This window comes from Littorina saxatilis, linkage group LG2 (assembly GCF_037325665.1).
Source record: "Littorina saxatilis isolate snail1 linkage group LG2, US_GU_Lsax_2.0, whole genome shotgun sequence".
Lineage (NCBI taxonomy): Eukaryota > Metazoa > Mollusca > Gastropoda > Littorinimorpha > Littorinidae > Littorina > Littorina saxatilis.
In genome coordinates this window covers 37,792,755-37,814,958 of record NC_090246.1, presented here as the reverse complement: position 1 = coordinate 37,814,958, position 22,204 = coordinate 37,792,755, and the positions used below count along the sequence as shown (strand labels likewise).

General features: G+C 40.7%; 2 protein-coding genes and 1 long non-coding RNA gene across 3 annotated transcripts in view; 1 reads left to right on the top strand and 2 right to left on the bottom strand.

Annotated features, from left to right (window-relative positions):
- Positions 1 to 3,474, bottom strand: part of LOC138958924 (serine/threonine-protein phosphatase 2A catalytic subunit beta isoform-like) — a 7,161-nt gene extending 3,687 nt beyond the window's left edge. Inside the window, exons 1-3 of the mRNA XM_070330260.1 lie at positions 3,362 to 3,474; positions 2,038 to 2,247; positions 1,564 to 1,737 (exon numbers count right to left, since the gene is read on the bottom strand). Of these exons, the coding sequence (XP_070186361.1) occupies positions 1,564 to 1,737; positions 2,038 to 2,166 (303 nt within the window). The 5' untranslated portion in view covers positions 2,167 to 2,247; positions 3,362 to 3,474. The remainder of the gene's footprint in view (positions 1 to 1,563; positions 1,738 to 2,037; positions 2,248 to 3,361) is intronic.
- A 3,579-nt stretch (positions 3,475 to 7,053) lies between these two features.
- On the bottom strand, positions 7,054 to 14,464 carry LOC138958922 (serine/threonine-protein phosphatase 2A catalytic subunit alpha isoform-like). Its single transcript, XM_070330259.1, has 8 exons — positions 14,247 to 14,464; positions 13,229 to 13,431; positions 12,216 to 12,425; positions 10,186 to 10,359; positions 9,528 to 9,617; positions 8,880 to 9,041; positions 8,027 to 8,145; positions 7,054 to 7,419 (listed from the first exon to the last, which is right to left on the bottom strand). Exons 2-8 carry the CDS (start codon positions 13,388 to 13,390, stop codon positions 7,338 to 7,340), a joined length of 999 nt encoding a protein of 332 aa, XP_070186360.1. The 5' UTR covers positions 13,391 to 13,431; positions 14,247 to 14,464; the 3' UTR covers positions 7,054 to 7,337.
- Positions 14,465 to 17,526: 3,062 nt separating this feature from the next.
- On the top strand, positions 17,527 to 21,883 carry LOC138958923 (uncharacterized). Its single transcript, XR_011453548.1, has 3 exons — positions 17,527 to 18,034; positions 18,946 to 19,070; positions 20,838 to 21,883. It is a non-coding gene; the product is annotated as an uncharacterized lncRNA (long non-coding RNA).
- The last annotated feature ends 321 nt before the right edge of the window (positions 21,884 to 22,204 follow it).

The window sequence follows — 22,204 nt, the reverse complement described above, 5'->3', positions numbered from 1 at the left end:
GTGTGTGTGTGTGTGTGTGTGTGTGTGTGTGTGTGTGTGTGTGTCTGTCTGTGTCTGTCTGTGTGTGTGTGTGTGTAGAACGATTCAGACTAAACTACTGGACCGATTTTTATGAAATTTGACATGAGACTTCCTGGGAATGATATTCCAGGACGTTTTTTTTTGGTTTTATTTTTATAAACGTCTTTTATGGCGTCATATCCGGCTTTTTTGTACAAGTTGAGGCTGCACTGTCACACCCTCATTTTTCAATCAAATTGATTGAAATTTTGGCCAAGCAATCTTCGACGAAGGCCGGACTTCCGTATCGCATTTCAGTTTGGTGGCTTAAAAATTAATTAATGACTTTGGTCATTAAAAATCTGAAAATTGTAAAAAAATAAATAAATTATAAAACGATCCAAATCAGTTTACGTTCATCTTATTCTTCATCCTTTTCTGATTCCAAAAACATATAAATATGTTATATTTGGATTAAAAACAAGCTCTGAAAATTAAAAATATAAAAATTATGATCAAAATTAAATTTCCGAAATCGTTTTAAAAACTATTTCATCTTATTCCTTGTCGGTTCCTGATTCCAAAAACATAATAGATATGATATGTTTGGATTAAAAACACGCTCAGAAAGTTAAAACGAAGAGAGGTACAGTAAAGCGTGCTATGAAGCACAGCGCAACCGTTACCGCGCCAAACAGGCTCGTCACTTTCACTGCCTTTTGCACTAGCGGCGGACTACGTTCAGTTTCATTCTGTGAGTTCCACAGCTTGACTAAATGTAGTAATTTCGCCTTACGCGACTTGTTTTTTCTTGTGGCTGTTTGATCAATTCATAGCAAGCATTGACTGAAATAAACAATTTATATATCCAGCACAACATGCAATTCATTGACGTTCGACCCTAACCTTTTAACACTTCCCAAAATAAATCTTTGGTGGACATTGCATCGACGCTGTTCATTTTGAATGAACATTTTTCTTGTTTAAGTATGCGATTGAGAAAGCGTTTCCGAAACTGACTGAGAGAGAGAGAGAGGGGGTGGGGGGGGGGGGGGTGAGCGAGAGAGGAGGGAGAGGGAGGGAGGTAGGGAAAGAGAGAGAGGTAGGGAGAGCGGGGTGGGGGTGGGGGGGGGGGGGGGTGAGAGGGAGTTAGAGAGGGGGAGGGAGAGAGAGAGAGAGTCCTTGAAAAAGAGAGACAGATAGATAGAGACTGACAAATAGACAGAGAAAGACAAGAAGGAACTGAAGTGAACTAAGAGTCAGGACTAAAGTAATATTTACAACAGTAGTCATTGCTTAATTCATCCGACTTGTTTGGGATTACCACCACAATATAAGTAGCAACGGCCCTATTAATTGCAATAACATTTAGGATCAGCCCCTATACAGTAGTCTTTTTGCAAAACATGACCTCTCCTTTGTTACATCCCCCCCCCCCCCCCAACCCAGAATCCTTACCCAGCTTCAACCCCCACCCCACCTTTCCACCCCCTATTTTTACCTTGATTTTTCTGAAACTCAGTCAGAACTGTCCTTCAATTTAATAAAATGTTTACTATATACCTTTCCGTTGACGAGAGCTGTGATTGGAAGGTAATCAAAAACTTCCGTGAAAAGGTGCCAGACTTTGGCATTTCCATACTTGACCATCACCTCGTCATAGAAACCGTGAACTTGTGACGTAAACCGCGTCTCGTGGTTACCACGGAGAAGTGTCATTTTAGAAGGATAGCGAACCTGCACGAAGGGCCAAGAATAATCTTACGTAAACGTTTGACATGTACATCGATTGTTGTGGAGAGCAGCACGTGCATTCCCATTACTAGACAATTATACTCATAGTCATCGTCATAGCCTCATCATCATCATCATCATCATCATCATCATTACCACCACAATCACAGTCATCAGTTTATTTTACTGTAATACAACTTTTATTCATTCAGCGTTATCGAAAAATTGAAAGATTAGCACAAGTAAAATGCTAATCTAAGACGAAAATGTAAAATGGGGGATATTTAACAAAAATCGACATACCTTGAGAGCGACAAGCAGTGATATAACCTCCACAGAGTAGTATCCTCTGTCCACGTAGTCCCCCAGGAACAGGTAGTTGGTGTCATGCGGGTACCCCCCGATACGGAACAACTCGAGCAGATCGTACATCTGACCGTGAATGTCTCCGCACACTGTCACGGGACACTGCACTTCTCGCACGTTGCTCTCTTGTGACAGGACCTCTTTGGCCTGCAAGTAATATGTTCATGTCATAAGGGCGTCTAATTAGTACTTTATGACAAGATGTATCTGTAAGGTAGTGACACGGAAAAATACGGAACAACATTGTAGGTATGAAATGTTTTGATGTCATTATCCAACGTTTTTGCATCATTACACACGTATTCTTTGTGAAATGTGATATGTTCAACAACAACAACAGCAACAACAACAACAATAACGACGACGACGACGACGACGACGACGACGACGACGACGACAACGACGACAATAACAACAACAACAACAATAACAACAATAACAACAACAAGACGACAATAATCATAAATGGGCTAACATCCAATCGTAAAGACAAACGAGAAATTGACCAACTTACCCCCATCCCCTGCCCCTGCCCCCGGCCTCCCCCGACAGTCGGCTCCCCCTCCTCTCCCCGTGCCGTTTGGCTAATTTCACACATTCACACGCATTACCAATGACAGATGTTCGTAAACTCGGTTATCTAGCGCTGACAAACACCCTTTGGTGATTATCAACACAGTTTTCAGGGATAGAGCTGATCATTCCGACCGTTCTGAAAGAACTTGAGTTATGGACAAGATTTCTGCACTAATATTGCACTACTGATATCTGATAAAATCAACAAGCGGGTTATGTTCACGTTTAGTATAAACTCAAGCGTCCCTTAACTTGAACCGACATACAATACATTGTTGTGTCTCGTGGTTGCCACCAACTTCCCCCCAAAAGAAAGGAAGAGAATGAAGGAAAAAAAGTAATTAGTGAATACACGCTTTAACAGGAGCAGCAGCATAAGAAACGAAACCACCACCACCAACAACAACTAGGGCAACCAAACAACACAAAAAAAACCAACATCACTTCTCGTCAAGAAAGGAAATTATGAGTTTGCAAACAAACGAACGAACAAATGAACGAACGAACGAACGAACAAACAAAACAAAACAATGAAACAAACAAACAAACAAACAAACAAAAACACAAACAAGCGATCCAATAAACACACAGACAAAGAAACACACACACAAACACAAACAAACACAAACAAACAAACAAACAAACAAACAAATGAAATATGCAAAGTAATTAAACAAGCACTTACCTTTTTACACAGTTTCTTGACCTGCGTTTCCGTGAGTCGTTTGAAATTCTGCAGCTCTTCTATCCATTCGTTCACCTCCCCGCACGGCTTCTTCTTGAACAATGCAGACGTCATTATGGCTGAAAACACAAATGTTTAAACCATCAATACATCGTTTTATAAGTCGTAGTGTGATGTTATATGAGTGCATAACATTATTCAAGTCTGTAATGCATAAACAGTACTAAATTGTAAATATGATTCTATATTGACAGAGGAGAACTGGAAACATACATTTTTCGTTTGATTATGTTTTGACATATTCATAGAATCATGATCTAAACCCCCGATAGATGATATGAGTAGGTTATAATAATTTAGTAGTACTGACGCATCAGATTTGCATGAAAATCAGTTTAATTCTGCCTTTAACATTCATCGTTCGTCCATTTTAGATCCTCTCACATCGCCCCCCCCCCCCCCCCGCCCTTGTTACACTGGTTCCAACCTCCCTCCCCTCCCCAACTCCTCGATCAAATCCAACTTTTAAACTGAATATCACCGAGTATTCCCTATATCCGCAGTCTCTGTGTTTACAATGTGTGACCCAAGACTAAAAGCCAATTATATTATTATGCCAACAAGTATCAGTAAAGGGGGAATGGTTCACCTCCCCACCTCAGTCATAAACTTAAATGATGAGTTGACCACTACTTGATGATTTAGAAGTCTTAAAGGTAAAGTCTCATAGTGGTTTGCATGTCAAGTTGGTTTTTGGTAAAGTCTCATAGTGTTTTGCGTGTCACGTTACTTTCAATGTTTGAGTGACAAATGATGTTGGTTTTTGGTAAAGTCTCATAGTGTTTTGCGTGTTGCTTTTAATGTTTGAGTGACAAATGATAGATTTTATGGAATGGCCTACAGAGCTGGAGGGGGCGTGTGTATCAACTAAACTGAGAAGGACCCATCATGATATAAACTAAACTTATATCATATCCCCATACATTTGTATCACCTTTTGTTTTGATATCTGTTTCGGCGCAAAAACTGAACTTGTCAGTATGGTGATTGTAGTCGGAACGGTAAGAAACTTTGTTGCGATCTGTGGGGCTATGCTATGCTATGCTAACTTTCTATTTTTGTCCCCAGAATAAGGATCTATTTGGGACATGAGGTGGTTGTACGCTAAGATCTGTGGGGCAGACGAGCATTGCTTTATATACTCCAGTCAAATTTGAATGACTATGTTGCTAAAATTAGATAATGACGAACACTCACAACCGACTTCGTGCAATCAGGGTCCGGTCTTGCATCAGCCAGGGCTGTGTCAAACCACAGGCACTCGGCTTGACATTATCAATTCACACACCGACATCCAGACTGATATACATGTACACATGCTCAGACAGACAGAGACACTAACACTGACACACACACACACACACACAGACACACACACACACACCGCGCCGGCGCGCTTGCGAGATTTTGCGAGCCCAGTGAAGCGAGTGGGACGAGGAAGTAGCGTTTCTTGGGGAATTCTTGCCGCGAGAAACGCTAGGGATTGGCGAGAGTAACTTGAGCGAGCATTATTTGGAGGTGCTCCATGTGCTCGCTACTTGAGAAAAAATGACATCCGCGCACCTGCCAATACGTAGCCGCATACAATCCTTGCCTATAAGAAACAGGCGTCGGTCTTTTCACTGATTTCACAACATGAGATTACGTGTACCAGTGTCTGTAGGCCTACTCAAACACACACACACACACACACACACACACACACCATGCTCACACATACACACACACACATACACACACACACACACACACACACACACACATATATATCATATATAGCCTACTCACACACACGCACAAACACGCACAAACACACACACACACACACACACACACACACACACACACACACACACTGACACACACACACACACACACATAATCACAAACTCTCTCTCTTTCTCACTAAGTTACATTCCGTGAGTCAATCAAACTGGATACTCAGTGATGATCACGCAGGCTCATCAACATGTGAATGATAACACGTAATAAGTAACTGAGGTCACACGGATTTAAGACAAGGTAAGCGACGGCTTGACCCAAGATAGACAGCCTGTGACCAACCCATAGGCACAGAGGGATTGCGTTGTGCGTCCAGTGTTTAAGATTACTATTCACACCGTCTCATGCGACTAACAATGCCTATGAACCAGGCCAAAGGACGGATCAACAGAGTCACATGCGCTATCTCCAACAGTGTGTACGTTGACAAGTCACAGTCCTAACAAGGTGACAAAGTGTATCTATCTAACTGTACTGCTAATGATAACGATGTCACGTCAGTATTGAAATCAGTGCTGAATGTGCTTCTTCATGCAGGGGTCTAAAAATGTCTGAAGTATATTTGTGTCAAACGTCATATGCTTTTGAAAGTCAACAATATTGTTGTTTTGGTGTAAAGCACTAAAGTCTTCATCATTTTATTTTAGTGAAAATTAAGAGAGCACATGCGTTACTGCGTTTGCATTTCTCCGAAATTGCACTGGTAACAACTTTCTGAGCTTTTGAGAAAAAAATAAACATTTATTTGAATTAACAAAAAAGTGATTTTGATTAAACTTGCTATATTCTATTAAGTATATTTTGAAGAATTCTGATTATTTTCTCACGTCTTGTTAACACATTTGTGATATAATCGTGCTATTATTCCAGTTTGACCTATTCCTGATTATTAATTACGAAGTGTTGTGTCTCTTTATTATATTTCCTTTTTGTTGTTGTTGTTTTTATTGTAATTTTTTTTCTCTCAAATTCATGTCACCCTATGGGTTTCTGAAATGATGTTTGCCTTGCCATGTTACAACATTTTGATATTAAGTCAAGTGTTGACAAAATTTAATGTTTTAACATGGACTGGGAATCGAGACGAGGATGGTGGTGTATAAGTGTGTGTAGAGCGATTCCCAGAAATGTACTTGACAAATCTTCATAGAACTTGACAGAACAAATTCTTGCAGATGACATAAGCAGATATCTTGTCTTTCTTTTATTTTTTTTTTAATAAATGTATTTGAAGACGTCATATCCGGTTTTAAGGAAACGTTGAGGCAGCATTGTGGCGACTTCACTTTTCAATCAAATTAATTGACATTTGGCAAAACAGTCGTTGACTAAATGCGGACTTTGGGATTGCATTTCAGCTTAGAAATTGATTACCTAATTTGTTGCTCAAAATTTTGCCAGCAGATTTAAAAGGAATTGATGAATGAAAATTATGTTCTTCATCATTTCCTGAAATCAAAATTATATACAGATGATGTGTTTGGATCTATAGACAACAACATTCAAGAAAATCCGTGTTATGCAAATTAGGTTCATTTGGCTATTGTTCCCCAATGTATCAGCGCTTTCTCGTCCGTATGGTTTTAGCAAGCCTATAATTTACTAGTCTTGGTGGAAAGAAATGCAGAGCGTTCAGTTTCAGTCTGTAACTTGTAAGTTCCACAGATTGACTAAATAAGCTTATATTGATACTTGTTTCTCTTTCATGGCGGCACGTTTTTCAAGTCTGCTTTTGTGTTAGCACACTCACACACACACACACACACACACACACACACACACACACACACACACACACACACACACACACACACACACACACACGCACACACACACACACAACTATTCCGTTCAATATATCAAAAAGCATTTATTTTTCCTCCGCTCTACAGAGTCGTCAAGATTGGTCAATACAAAACAAACAAAAAACCGAGGAACGTGTAAACATTACACAAACTGCATGACAGGTATTTGCATTCTAGGTAGACATTTTGAGCCAGCAAAATGTCTTGTGTTTCATATTGTCTGTGTACATGGCCTTCCCTTTCGACGTCAGTAAATTTTTTACTGACGTCATTTTAATATAAAATCCTAACTAGACTAATCATCAGTGTGATGTGGGGAAAATGTGACGTCAGAAGTAATTGTACATGTGGTCCGGTAATCTCGATGGCGCATGCTGGCCTTCTTTGCGTGGAGCAGCGTCGAACTGAATGCTGAAAAAAAGAATAAATAAAGAATATCATCATCATCATCATCATCATCATCATCATTATCATCATCCACAGCAACAACAAGGAAGAATCTACAATCACTTGAGGTTACGACAGTGATCACAGAAATCTGTTATCAGAAATCTGTGCCACGTAAGATAAGTTTTTTACTTGAGTTTGTGCCCTAATTGTTTGATTATTATTGTTTTACAACACTTCAGTTGAATACTGACTGAATCCGAAAACACGCGGCAACTTAAACGCGGAGACCTTAACTCTGTGCGTTTTCTATCGCCATGGCATGGCGAGGCTATTGAGACAACAATTGCAAAGACATAGTGTCAATGTTTGAAGGAAGTTCGCAGTAAAGCTGCATTAAATACATGTACACCATTAGGAATCACATCTGCTTTTAAACAAAGAGTTCCAATTACACTTGACACTGTTTTGATAATTCCTTCTCTTTTTCTTTCTTTTTTAAATTGTTTTTTCTTTTAACACGGCGAGGCTATACCAAAGCAACAATTATGAACCCAAGTAATTTCGTGAAACTAAATTAATGAATAAAATTAAGAATCAGATCAGGTTTAAAACAAACAATGAAACGTACAATGATGTGTTGACAGACTCGTCCAGCTGCATTATGGCGGCTTTGTTGCCAAGGCGATACATGTAGTTGGGTGCGCTGAAGGTCGTGACGACCTGGCGATCATGACACCACTCGTAGCCCTGAAACACGTCAGAGTGAACAAGTGAGTTAAACATGTTAGTATGGTTGGCAGAATGGGTCAACATTTAAGCGAGAGAGAGAGAGAGAGAGAGAGAGAGAGAGAGAGAGAGAGAGAGAGAGAGAGAGAGAGAGAGAGAGAGAGAGAGAGAGAGAGAGAGAGAGAGAGAGAGAGAGAGAGAGAGAGAGAGTTGAATTGAATTGAACTTTATTTAACAAGGATTAAGATTTAAGGCTACGCCTTTTCTTACAATCTGTCCTTGGGACGCACAGACACACAATGATAAAATTGAAAAATTAAAAATTAAAAAGTTAAAAAGATTGCCAACAAAAGCCGAAAAGGAGGTCAGAAAACTTCAGCACGTGATGATAAAGATGACGATGACGATGATAATGATGATGATGATGATGATGATGATGATGATGATGATGATGATGATGATGATGATGATGAAGATGAGGCATGAAGAGCATACATATGTGGTTATTTATAAAATCAAATGCATACTATGCGAGTAATTATAAGTACAAGCTGGTAGCAATCGAACATGTAGCAATAGTACAACAAAAATATGTTCAGAATATACAATGCACAGCATTCAATCTGGTTTTCGAACAAATCAGAGAGAGAGAGTGAGAGAGAGAGAGAAAGATTTCGGACATTATCCTTTAGCTGTGAGTGTTTTTAAGAACGTTTTTGCAATTAATCATGCAATGTCTATTTGTCTATTCTTACCTCGTTGACGGCTTGGTGCGCCCTTGACACCATAGAAAGGTCGTTGCTATGGAGAAAGACCTCGGTGATGTTTGAACCAAACACGTGACCTGCCCCTCTCGGTGACCGCCCCCAGCCTTGAATCTCTTCCGGGTCAGACCACAAGAAGTCGTTGACTGGTCCCTGAAATGAAGAAATAATCAAGATTAAAAGACATGTTCAAGATGCCAAATAATACGAGCTATTGCAACGTTTGACATTACAGTACTGTGAACTCACACTGTACCCCAAATCTCACCCTCTTTCTCGATTACTGTCTTACCCCCATTTAATACCCTGTTTTCTCGAATTTATTTTTTTACAGAACGAGTTCGGGAATGTACTTCCATGCAAAGACTCCTGTTTTTCAGACCTGTTTTTCTTCGATTATTTTGTGTGTGGTTAGGGTGACCATTGTAACTGCACATTTTTAATACATATACTCAAACAATTACTTCCTACCCTACAAACACACTCTGTTTGAAAAAAGGAAAACAATGCGAATACTTTGCATTACAAGATACCGTATCTTATCTTTCAATCACAAATGTTTGCCTTTAAAACTACTGCCCCAGTCATTCCGATGACAAGTAGGTCGTTGATTATGGAGGTTTTGACCTAAAACCTTACCTCATAAGGAGCTTCTTGTATTCTGTCCAGTGTCTTGATGTGGTCAATGGTGTCTATGGACGGAGAAAGGCCGCCATGCATACAGAATACCTGCACACACAAAAACATAGTTCAACTCGAGTTTAATGCGGAGCTTCATTGCATGGGAAATGTATTATTTTCCTTGGTTGGTGCTTGGCATAATATTGTCAAGTTACAGATATTTTGGGTTGTAAGTTCCCGTGTTGTTGTTTTTCTTCAAAGATGAACACACACGAGAGGCTATGATTTCAGAGACGATGCAGCTACCACTTGAAGAAAACATGCAAAGAGTAGATTGGAAGACAGTAGATGACACTGAAAAGTGACAGTGTGTCTATGTACTTATCTCTCGGTCTGCGTGCTTGAGTGCGTGACTCCGAGATGGATTAGGTAGAGAGAGAGAGAGAGAGAGAGAGAGAGAGAGAGAGAAGAGAGAGAGAAAGAGAGAGAGAGAGAGAGAGAGAGAGAGAGAGAGAGAGAGAGAGACAGACAGACAGACAGACAGACAGACAGAATGAAAGACAGCGAATGTGTGTGTGTGTGTGTGTGTGTGTGTGTGTGTGTGTGTGCGTATGTGTGCGTGTGGGTGTGTGCGCGGCGTGTGCGCTCATATGTGCGTATGTGTGTTCGTGCTCACCTTCCCTGCCACAAGTCCTGTGATAGGCATGTAGTCGCAGACTTCCATGAAGAGGTTCCAGACCTTGACATTGCCGTACTTGGCCATCACTTCGTCATAAAACCCGTACACTTGTGACGTCATGCGGGTCTCGTGGTTGCCTCGAAGAATGTTCACCCTGTCTGGATAACGAACCTTTTGAATGGTTGAAAGACTGATTAGTGCTCGTTTCGTCTACATGTCATTGATTAGTTTATTAACTGTAATGTATCAGTAAAATACGTCTTTGTTTAACTTAGCATCAATTGTCAAATAATCAATTTTTCTCCAGCATGTTGTGGCATTACTCTTTTCTGTTTAGATAAGTGGATTGAATGTTTCTGTAAAGGTCATGCGGTCCTAATACTGTAAAAGTATGAATGATTTGCTCGGATCCACTCACACATTCTCACTGACAACGCTCTTGGCGGTGGCTTGGAAGAGTCGTTCCAGGTAGCTCTTGGGTTGGCCATCGTTTGGTTCTCAGTCAGGTGGCAGCAGCGAGCGCCTTCTGATCCCGCCATCAGAACTTGTGAATCTCTTCAATGAGGACATTGGTTCATCTTTTGATGGCTGGGTTTTCTTCTTGCTAGTCTCGTGTCGATTTCCTTTTTACGAACGAGCTTCCTCTATACTAGATTGCGAGCAAAAAACATCAAATTTGCCTTTTTTTTTCTCATGTCATGTAAGTGGTTAGTGTCACCTTCAAGAAAGTTAAACCCTTCACCACAATAACTGAACATTAAAAAAATCAAAGCGCGAAACGCTAGTGAATTACAAAGCTACATATGCCAATGTAAAGAATCAAGGTGGTATGACGTATCAGAGAAGATAAAAAATCAGAACCAAGAACGAACGATAACGCTTTAAAGGCACAGAACTTCTCTTGTAAAGGATTTGGCTCACCATCTCTGTTCAGACTTTTACATGGGATAAGGCCATCCCTCAACTTGAACACAAATCAAAATCAATACCCCAACTGCTTCCCGTGCAGAGTTATTTCCTCAAAAACCATTGGGTCAATTTGCGAAATTAATTCATCGATTTTAAACGGGCGGGGATGTAGCTCAGTCGGTAGCGCGCTGGATTTGTATCCAGTTGGCCGCGCTGTCAGCGTGAGTTCGTCCCCACGTTCGGCGAGAGATTTATTTCTGAGTCAACTTTGTGTGCAGACTCTCCTCGGTGTCCGAACACCCCCGTGTGTACACGCAAGCACAAGACCAAGTGCGCACGAAAAAGATCTTGTAATCCATGTCAGAGTTCGGTGGGTTATAGAAACACAAAAATACCCAGCATGCTTCCTCCGAAAGCGGCGTATGGCTGCCTAAATGGCGGGCTAAAAACGGTCATACACGTAAAAGCCGTGGGAGTTTCAGCCCATGAACGAACAAACAAACAATAGATTTTAAACAAAAGTGAACACACACAGGGAGCAGTCAGGATGTTGATTTTGGGTTCGTGTCCCTATGGAGGGGTGGCCTCATTCCGTGAAAACAAACCCTCAACAGTTCTAAGATGGTGAGCCGTATCACTTACAAAGGCAGTGTGTGTGTGTGTGTGTGTGTGTGTGTGTGTGTGTGTGTGTGTGTGTGTGTGTGTATGTATGTGTGTGTGTGTGTGTGTGTGTGTGTGTGTGTGAAAAGGAAAAAAAAACCCTGCACAAGCAAGAGAAATGAAGACTTTTTGGGCTGACTGAAAGATCATTTTGCAGTCATTCATTTCCATTAAAGTCGTGCGTGTGTGTGTGTGTGAGTGTGAGTGTGTGTGTGTGTGTGTGTGTGTGTGTGTGTGTGTGTGTGTGTGTGTGTGTGTGTGTGTGTGTGTGTGTGTGTGTATATGTGTGTGAAAAGGAAAAATAACCTGCACAAGCAAGAGAAATGAAGACTTTTTGGGCTGACTGAAAGATCCTTTTGCAGTCATTCATTTCCATTAAAGTCGTGCGTTACCGTTCCACGTCGTGATTTTATCTTCTCTGTGGTCATCCACCAAAAAATGAAATATAGACCCCTTACCTTGAGAGCGACAAGCAGTGATATAACCTCCACAGAGTAGTATCCTCTGTCCACGTAGTCCCCCAGGAACAGGTAGTTGGTGTCAGGCGGGTACCCCCCGATACGAAACAACTCAAGCAGATCATACATCTGACCGTGAATGTCTCCGCACACCGTCACGGGACACTGCACTTCTCGCACGTTACTTTCTTTTGAGAGTACCTCTTTGGCCTGAAAATGACGTCATCATTTTGTTAAGAAAGTGTCATACGTCATGTTCGAACTGTGACGTCAAAGAGGACGAACCCGTGAAATGGTAGAGAAATAGAAAAGTGTAAAGCGCACAAATAAACAGCAAAGAGATTATCACGTCCTCATTTGAATCCCAATTCATTTTTTTCGTTTGAGAAAATAAAGTAGTGCACATGTATTGTATTGTATTGAGTCTGCAGGAAGTGATGTTTATGTATATGTGTGCGTGTGCGTGCGTGTGTGTGTGTGTGTGTGTGTCGGTGTGTGTTTGTCATATATATATATATATATATGTGTGTGTGTGTGTGCATGTGTGTGTGTGTGTGTGTGTGTGTGTGTGTGTGTGTACTTGTGTGTCAATCAGTGTGTAAGCTTATATTCGTATGTATGTTTGAAACTTTGCTTTTTACTCGATCAGTGCACATGTGATCGACGGTAATAAGTGTACTTGGGTGTGTGTTCGTTGGCATAAAGACAGTCCATTTGAATGAGCTACTCTCTCAAGGCTATACAGTTCTAATCTTGAACCTCTCGGTCGAGGTAAAATTCAAGAACGGTGTCCCAAACTAAATCTCTATGTCAACTGTCCATCATGAACTTATATCCCTTGATCACAAAAATAAAGCGTAATGATTCCAATTATCAAGGTCAAAATTATTTGAGTAGATCGATTGTTCCACACTTTCAACCGCTGGACTGACGCCCAGGTGCCTTGCAACTTCCTTACATGACTTTGGGACACTGTTCTTGAATTTTTCCCTTGAACTTTTTTCTGCACTTACCTTATCACAAAGTTTTTTGACCTGTTCCTCGGGCAACTTCTGACATTTCATCAGCTGTTCTATCCATCCGTCTACCTCCCTACAAGCACTTTTCTCCGGAAGTGACGTCATCGGTGCTTCTGACGCAGAAAGGAGCTGTGACGCCAGCATATCCAAATCCATGGTACACCGTCAAAACAGGACTCGGAACTCAGGCAATTTATCTGGAGAAAAACGATGGTAAATTAAAATGAAACACATGGTTTATTACCAAATCATCATATTAAAATCTAATCCTGCATTCGCTTCAGGTTCACGTTAAAAATAAGATAAACAAACAGCCCAAAGATGATTTGTATAAAAACTATATGTTTAAGTAGAATAAAGTTTCCTGGCAGCTTTCTCTCATTCAAAACTGACGTGTCTAATTACAGCTTTCAGTTAATTATAGGCATTGTCTTGAGACCGAAAAATCGTTTTTCAAACGATGAGGTAAAATAAAACTCTATAAAAAACACATGTTTCAAAAAAGAAGAAGGAGAACAAATCATTTGTTGCACAGCAGAAAGGTCTTACATAAACTGCCTATGTTGTCTGCACCAATATGTTGACTATTCATTGCACGTTTCTCAAATGAGCGTGAAGTAATAGATAACATTGCTAAGTGGGCGAGTGCCATGCATTATGCCAAGCGGGTTTGTCCGATAACAGTGGCGTGTGTTGATTTAAAAAATGATGAAAACACCCCCAGGATATATGACAGTAAACCTTAATTACTCCAGCTGCCAATGGGTTAGTAAGTCAATGCCCCTGCCAATGCCTCAGTCTAGCTTCGTTTAGTGTAAAGGTGCAACGAAAAAACAAAATAAACACTGACACAAAAACATCAACAACAAAATGAAACGTCCGAAAGCATTGCAACATTATCTATTATGAATTTTCTTAATAGGCTAAAAACAGATTTTGCCTGACTTTATAATTGAAGTTATGCCTCACTATCCCAAAATACGTGTACCAAGAAGAAGAAAATCCGACTTACATGCAACAGACAAAATGACACCGGCCTGAAACAAGCTGAATTAAATCCAGGCGAATGTAAAGCTTGACTGAAACTGACTAAAGTGAATCTTAGTCAGGACTGGATATTTCGCGGGTGAAAAACAACAACCCACAAAAACAAAATGATCTGAAGCGCGAGTTAAAGGTATGTGTAGTTGTTGTATAGTTCGACTGTTTGACGTTGGGCTAACGACTGAGGACTCCTGCGTGTCTCTCGGTGTATTTATGCACAAGTCGGCGAAGCAATGAGTCATGCGCCGGGTTTCGGTCGATTACTGTGTAGCACACACATCATTCATGAACAAACACAGCATGGATTGGGGGCGAAATTTGGATCACAATTATTTTACCGGTTATATATGCAGAGACTGTCTTTTCACCAGTTTAAAACGGCAGGAAAAGGATTGCACAAAGCAAAAATGCACGTAACCAAACATAGGCTGCCCATTGCATAGTAACGTACACTGCCAAACACAGTTTCCATCCTCACCCACTAAGCTAATATCAGCTGACAGACTTTCATAAATAAATGCACAAAGCTCAAACATACCTGACAACGGTTAGCCTTGAATGACAAGTACAAGTAGTATATGACCACTACTATTTTCGAAAAAAACAGTCAGTCACTCTTGATTTTCTCGCCACAATTACAGGATTTTTATGATCTCAAAAACGAAGTCATTGACGAGGAAATGCCTGTGTTAAGTTTGCCCCCCCCCCCCCCCCCCCCGAAAAAAAAAGAAAGAAAAGTAAAACGTGAACATTTTGTTCGAACGCTGCCCATCGACCACTCCTAGTATTGCACTGTCATCATCCACACTGTCCTCCGCCACCAAAGCAGTGTCACTGAGGTGAATGCTATCTTTAACTGGCAACTCAGTCACGCGAAGAACTATTCTTAGCACTGAGTACACTTCGATCTCAAGGAGAGTTTTATCAATTGATATCAGCTTTGTCAGTGCCATATAGTGTAAACCCTACGTGTGCGGTTATGAATAAATTGACTAACTGCAAATTCTGTGGTTCAGACATAGGGTACAAAAACAAAACAGAAGGAAACAAAAAATAACACCTAAGCCTAGCGTCTTCACGGCGTACACTTGATAATGAGAATATAAAGGCGAATACTGCTGACAACAATATGATTATTGAGAGAGAAAGAATTTGAATCAGGCGTGATGATAACATTATGCAGTAGTACCAAATAAAAGAAATGTGTCACAACAGGTGGTATAATTATCATCAAGATAACAATATAACAGAATAGTAATATTCTAAAGATATAACTGTGTGTGTGGTGGTGTTTTTTTTAAAAATCACAGACTGTCTTTTTATGCAATGAACATGACTTTGCTTTTGCTCACTTCTCAAATGTGTAGGTGTGCACTTGTGTGGATACTTGGTGTTCTCTCTGGTGTTTTGATTCCCAGCCCTGCCAACCCTTGTCAAACTTCAAGTGTAGCAATTAAAAACTGTTGGGGGAATTTTCAGTATAGCAAAATATAAATAGTGTTTTAGTGTAGCATTGTCTAAAATGTATTCGAACATCCACATTTGGCTATTTCGCACTGATGAGCATACATGTATATTACATGTATATATATATACTGTTCAAAAAAGAAACGCATAGCTTGTAATATTTGGTTAATTTAGTTATATGGCTACAAGGATATCCACCAAACTGCAGAAAATGTTTATCTGGTCGTCGACCTTTCGTCCATTGCCACAAGTGAGCTCTGCACGTGACGCATGCGTTATCAGTGGCTACAATGTCAAAATTGCTCATTTGGCATGACGACTCGTCATGCTTCAGTGTAATCTCGTGAAACTCGGGGAATATTGAGCTCTCACCATGTCTTCCAAAACCCATAAAAGCGGATTGTTCGCCACAAAGAAATCAGACGACAATTCAGCGACGAAAGATGGCCCGATTGAGCAGAGAAGACCGCCAAATTGCATTGGGTCGTTTACAAGCAGGCCAAAGTCAAAGTGCAATCGCCAGGCACTTCCACGTGTCCCAGAGCACCATCAGTAGACTGTGGGTCAGGTTTCAAGCCACTGGCTCCGTTGCTGACTTGCCACGAGCGGGAAGACCAGAGGGCGACAACTGCTGCTCACGACCGCTTCATACGGCTCCGCCACCTCCGGAATCGTTTCCTGTCGGCCTCATCTTCTGTCCAGGCTCTCCCCGGGCCACACCGATTATCGGACCAGACCGTGCGGAACCGCCTGCATGAAGCTGGTTTGAGAGCTCGCAGACCTCACAGAGGAGCTGTCCTCACCCGCCGCCATCGCCAGAACCGAGTGCAGTGGGGCAACCAGCACCTTCGCTGGACCGTCCGGAATCACTGGAGACACGTGTGGTTCAGCGACGAGTCCTACTTCCTGCTCCAGCGACATGATGGTCGGAGGAGGGTCTACCGGAGAGTAAACGAACGTTACGCGCCCAACTGTGTGGATGAGGCACCCGTTCATGGTGGTGGAGGCGTCATGGTGTGGGGGGCGATCAATACCGCTGGAAGGAGCACCCTGGTGCACGTCCAAGGGCGCATAACTGCCCAGCGATACGTGGAGGAAATTCTGCGCCCACACGCCCTTCCTCTTCTGGCTGACCAGGATGCCATATTCCAGCAGGACAACGCTCGCCCGCACACAGCACGACTCACCACCCAGTTCCTCACCGACCACCATGTCCAGGTGCTTCCCTGGCCATCCATGTCGCCAGACATGAACCCGATAGAACACCTCTGGGATGAATTGGACAGACGTGTGCGCAGGCGAGAAGAAGCGCCGGCAAATCACCGCGATCTATTGCAGGCACTTCAGGAGGAGTGGGACACCATCCCACAGCAAGATATCCGGCATCTGATCCAGTCCATGCCCAGAAGGTGCCGGGCAGTTGTTGCTGCTCAGGGCAGTCACACCCCCTACTGACTTGACAGCCTCGGCAACCAATCGTATTGATTGACTGATTGATTTGAAGATGCAAATGAACTGTGTGTGCATTCAACTGTGTCCATACCAAATTTCAAACAAATAATCTAAATATTGGATTTTCTGTTAATTTTTTCGAAAAATAAAACAAATTTGGCAAGTAGCAACTATGCGTTTCTTTTTTTGAACAGTATATATACATTTAAAAAAAGTTAATCTAGAAGAAAAAACCCATGATGGCCAATCCAGAGGTCTGCAGTGTCACTTTCAGTATGGACAATGTTTTATGACACAAATTCTGACCGCTGCATTGAGTGAGAATCAGAAACGAGTACCAGTAGTGGAATGCATGAATGGAGACTATCAAGCTAGTTGGGAACTAAATCCAAAGTTCGAAACTATCGCTCTAGTGCGCAATGCATGGCACGATATTTTCAAATGTTCCGACCTAAGTTGGTGACTAACTTGCCTAAATTTGGTCCTCCTCCGAGGAGGACCAAATTCCTTAGTTTCGAACTATTGCAAAAATACAAATGGCGGCCGCCATGACAGTCTTTGATTTTGCTGTACAAAAAAATCAAATATTCGGCAGTCCGACGCATGAACCAAAGAATGATGTCGACAAAGAAGTTGAAACATTGATTGCGCTTTGGAGGGGGTTCAAATACAAGTCGTGAAGTGACCGGCACAGCTGATTTGGGACACGATCTACCTTGAGTCGGGAGATTTGCTAAGAACATTGACTAAATTTCCACTTTTTACATCAGCGACTGTACAAATTTGGCTTGTACATCTTCCTGTCGCCGATTTTAATCGGTTTGGATCATCCAACAGGTAAGAGCAAGATTCATCCGTTGTGTGCGTGTAGTTTGTGTGTCCCACGGTGTGTGTGTTCGTTTGCACGCCTCGGTGTGTGAGTGTGTGTCAGATTATATTGCAATAATACATTTGTTAGAAAGTGAGAGCAAGGGTAGATCTACATCTATGGGCCAGGCAGTACTGTCTGAGTGTCTCCGAAACCGTGTTCAGTGTCATAGGAAAATAGGCCTACGAGCCATTGTGTAGTGGTGACGATGAAAGATACAGTTGTTGTTTTTCTGACAGTGACATTGACAATGAACGATCGTCAATGCATCAATGATTATGCACAGCAGCATCGGTTTCTTCGGAACTGTGCACTGTTGACTGAATTTCCCACGGTGGAGCAATGAACAGTAGACACTAAAACGAAGCTAATCTAATGCATTGAAGCATCGCTGTAGATCTATCTCATTCAACTAACAATATAATGCAGTGAATGGCAAATCTATCTCTGAATGAACTGTTGTGTATCCTTATTTGCTGTAAATGTCCTGGCTCACACTGCACTCCCAACATTAGAAGTATGTTTTCTAAGCTGAATGCATGTATAATTTGATATAGTAAGTGTGTAAAGCCAAGAGTAACACTAACTGGCCCAAAACAATTTTTGTGTGTATACAAATGAAGAAAGAAACGGACTTCACTTGAATCACTGCCACTGAAAGTGTGTCTATTGTGTATTTTTTAGAAGGGTTATTCAAGAATGACTTATTTTTCTGTTTAAATACTTGATATTTACTCTGCATGAACAGAGTCAGAGGTAAATGCTGCTGTATAAACTATGATTGTGAAAGAGGGAATAAAAGAATCAATGAGCGAGTGGTTTAATTATAATACAGTTATTATGTATTGTTAATTAATTATTTTATGGTGTGTTTTTTCAGGCCTCCTAAGAAACCAGAGATGATGTGTGATGAAGTGTTCATACAGCTCTTGCATTCAGATATATATGGATTCTGGAGAGGATTCAGACTGAGTGGACATGCTGCTTTACAGACTACCATGAAGAGTAAGTCACACATTTCTGTACCACTACCAAGTACCTGCTTGTGCCTATTAAATTGTTATTGTAAAATTGATTTATGATATGTAAATTGGCACTGGTGATAGTAGTTTGAAGCTGTGTAGATGTTTTTGGCAGACTTTTGTACGTTGTGTTGTAAAGAGATCTGCGTTTCACATTAGATGCACTTACAATCTAGATAGATACATTCAGCTATGTCAACACTTGTTACATCTGAATCTGAGAGTAGTGGCAGGAGATGCAAGTTTATTGACACAAAAATATTACGGCTTTGTATAAAATAAATTCTTACATCTGTATGTATCCTTGCATAGTACAATTTGTACTATTTATACAAAATGGTACATAAAGCTTGGTTTTAGTTCTCTTTCTCTTCTCAAATGAGACTGTGCCAAAAGGTGACGTTTTCATGTCAGTATGTCCCAAATGACATCACCAGTACATTTTTCATTCTATCTAATCTGTTTTCGTTCTATTTTTTCTAATAACATGCGTTAACAATTGATTGCCAACTGGAATGGAAGAGCACAAAAAGTGTAACTTGATATGTAGTTTCTCTAGAGGGAAAAACATCTTCCACTTTCATGTCAGTGTGTCCCATGCAACATACATTTGCCAAACAGCTATGTGCAAGTAGATTATTTGTTAGTGGTATAGAAAATACTGATCAACAATTAAAGTCAGTTTTCACATTCATTTTCTACCTATTTCTTATTTGTTTATTCTGTTGGCAATGGTGAAATGTCAGCAATCGTGTGTCATTCGGGACAGTAGACATGACACCTGACCTTTTGGCACAGTCTCAAATCCTTTGCCACTATTCTTAAAGTAAATTACACAGTGTGAATGAACTAATGCAGCACAGGAAAGTAAAACAAAATTGCAAGATAAAATGAAATCATTACTAATTTACTGGAATTATTTTAAAGGCACATACAGTTATTCTTCCCTTGGCTCACCATCCTAGATCTTGCCAGGCTTTTACATGGAATAAGAATGAATCTGTTCACTCGGATACTTCTACATTCAACACCCTGGCTTCTTCCTGCTCAGAGTTAGATTTTGTTGTGGAAACCACTCTCAGATTAACAAAAATGTTACTTCTTTACTTCTGCGAGTGACTTTTGAGAAATTCGTTCATAAACAAAATTCAACTATGCACATGAAGCTGTCACTGACTGTCAGGGTGTCAATATTGTATGTGTCTGGGTGAAGTTATGTTCCTATCCCATGTACAACTGGCCAGATCTGAAATGGCCAAAATCAATGGGATCAACACACATCCCCAGAATCTTCATCACTGGAAAATGTGGTGGGTTGAATGTATTTTAATAAAAAGGCTGACAGGCGAGTGCTTTGGATCCTGAAAGTTCTGTTTTGGACTGAAATCGAGACATTTCCCAATGAAACTCAAACTGTATAGTGTTGATGCTGAAGAGCGAAAGTGTGTGGGTTGAGGGCACACTTGTTTTTGACTAAAATCGAGAAACATTTCTGCCGAGCACAAAGTTCATACACGCACAGATTTTTTTTTAATAGTTTAGATTACAATATCACACACACCATCCCCGATCCCAATGGTCATGTGAAGAGCAAGTGCTTCCTCACCCCCCCCCCCCCCCACACACACACACACACACTGCTCAACACGTACACACCTTCTCCCCCCAACACACACCCTCCCCTCGCTAACCAAAACCCATCCCCGTGAATACTGAAGGTGCTCAGTTATATGTTTTCTTTATTTTTCAGGAAGGACCGCTACATTAAGGGAAGGCTGTTTGCACCTTGGTTCCTGGGTTCGCTGGGGACGATGATCAAATTCAGAGTACCATCACAATTCTGTGCTTTTTCATCTGATTCGGCTGAGAATGCTTGCAGAGGTTTCTACACTACCCGTCATAAAAAGTAGGCAGATGCGTTTGAGGGCAGATCTTACTGATGAGGCTGTTGATTGAAAAACCAAGTATATGACTGAAAAGGCCATTAATTTCCCTACTTTATTCAGAAACAAAATTGGGTTTTCATGACGTAGTGTCTATGCAGTGAAACCTGCAACACAGACACCCCCCCCCCCCCCTCCCACAAATCAAATTCACAAAATCAAGCTTCCCGTGTTAAAATCAACAACACAAATCAGAACAACTAAACCGAAACTCAAACATGTTTTGCATGTCATTAGACAGAACAATCAAATCTTTATCCAAAACAGTCCGTTTTGTTCACATATATCTTGTCTAACATGAACGCTATGGCATGCTGAGCGTGAAGTTGTCAATCCTCTCAGTTTTTGAAGTCGTTTTAGCGGGTAATGAGACCAAAAATGGTACATTTCAGAACTCCTCAACGCATTGTCTTAAAACTGTCAGTGATTTGTGCTAACACACGTCGTTAAGTACAAAAATGAGACCAAAAAATGGTACATTTCAGTAACTCCTCAACGCATTGTCTTAAAACTTGTCAGTGATTTGGGCTAACACATGTCGTTAAGTACACACGGAATCTCAAGTCATGTGAGATATTAGTTCTGCTGTTGCGCGACATGCCAGAACGAATTTAAAAAAAAAATGTACCCTGTCCAATGAACTGAATGAATTTGTAAAAAAAAAAACAAGTCGCGTAAGGCAAAAATACAACATTTAGTCAAGTAAAAGTAGCTGTCGAACTCACAGAATGAAACTGAACGCAATGCCATTTTTCAGCAAGACCGTATACTCGTAGCATCGTCAGTCCACCGCTCATGGCAAAGGCAGTGAAATTGACAAGAAGAGCGGGGTAGTAGTTGCGCTAAGAAGGATAGCACACTTTTCTGTACCTCTCTTTGTTTTAACTTTCTGAGCGTGTTTTTAATCCAAACATATCATATCTATATGTTTTTGGAATCAGGAACCGACCAGGAATAAGATGAAAGTGTTTTTAAATTGATTTCGACAATTTAATTTTGATAATAATTTTTATATATTTAATTTCCAGAGCTTGTTTTTAATCCAAATATAACATATTTATATGTTTTTGGAATCAGAAAATGATGGAGAATAAGATGAACGTAAATTTGGATCGTTTTATAAATTTTTATTTTTTTTTACAATTTTCAGATTTTTAATGACCAAAGTCATTCA

What these genes read in the sequence shown, in the direction of transcription:
- LOC138958922 (XM_070330259.1), bottom strand. Translation starts at nt 13,390, where the DNA reads ATGGATTTGGATATGCTGGCGTCACAGCTCCTTTCTGCGTCAGAAGCA. An exon ending in CACTGCTTGTCGCTCTCAAG is followed by an intron (nt 10,360 to 12,215) that starts GTAAGGGGTCTA and finishes ACCATTCAAAAG; the next exon opens with GTTCGTTATCCAGACAGGGT. An exon ending in TACAAGAAGCTCCTTATGAG is followed by an intron (nt 9,042 to 9,527) that starts GTAAGGTTTTAG and finishes TCTTCATTTCAG; the next exon opens with GGACCAGTCAACGACTTCTT.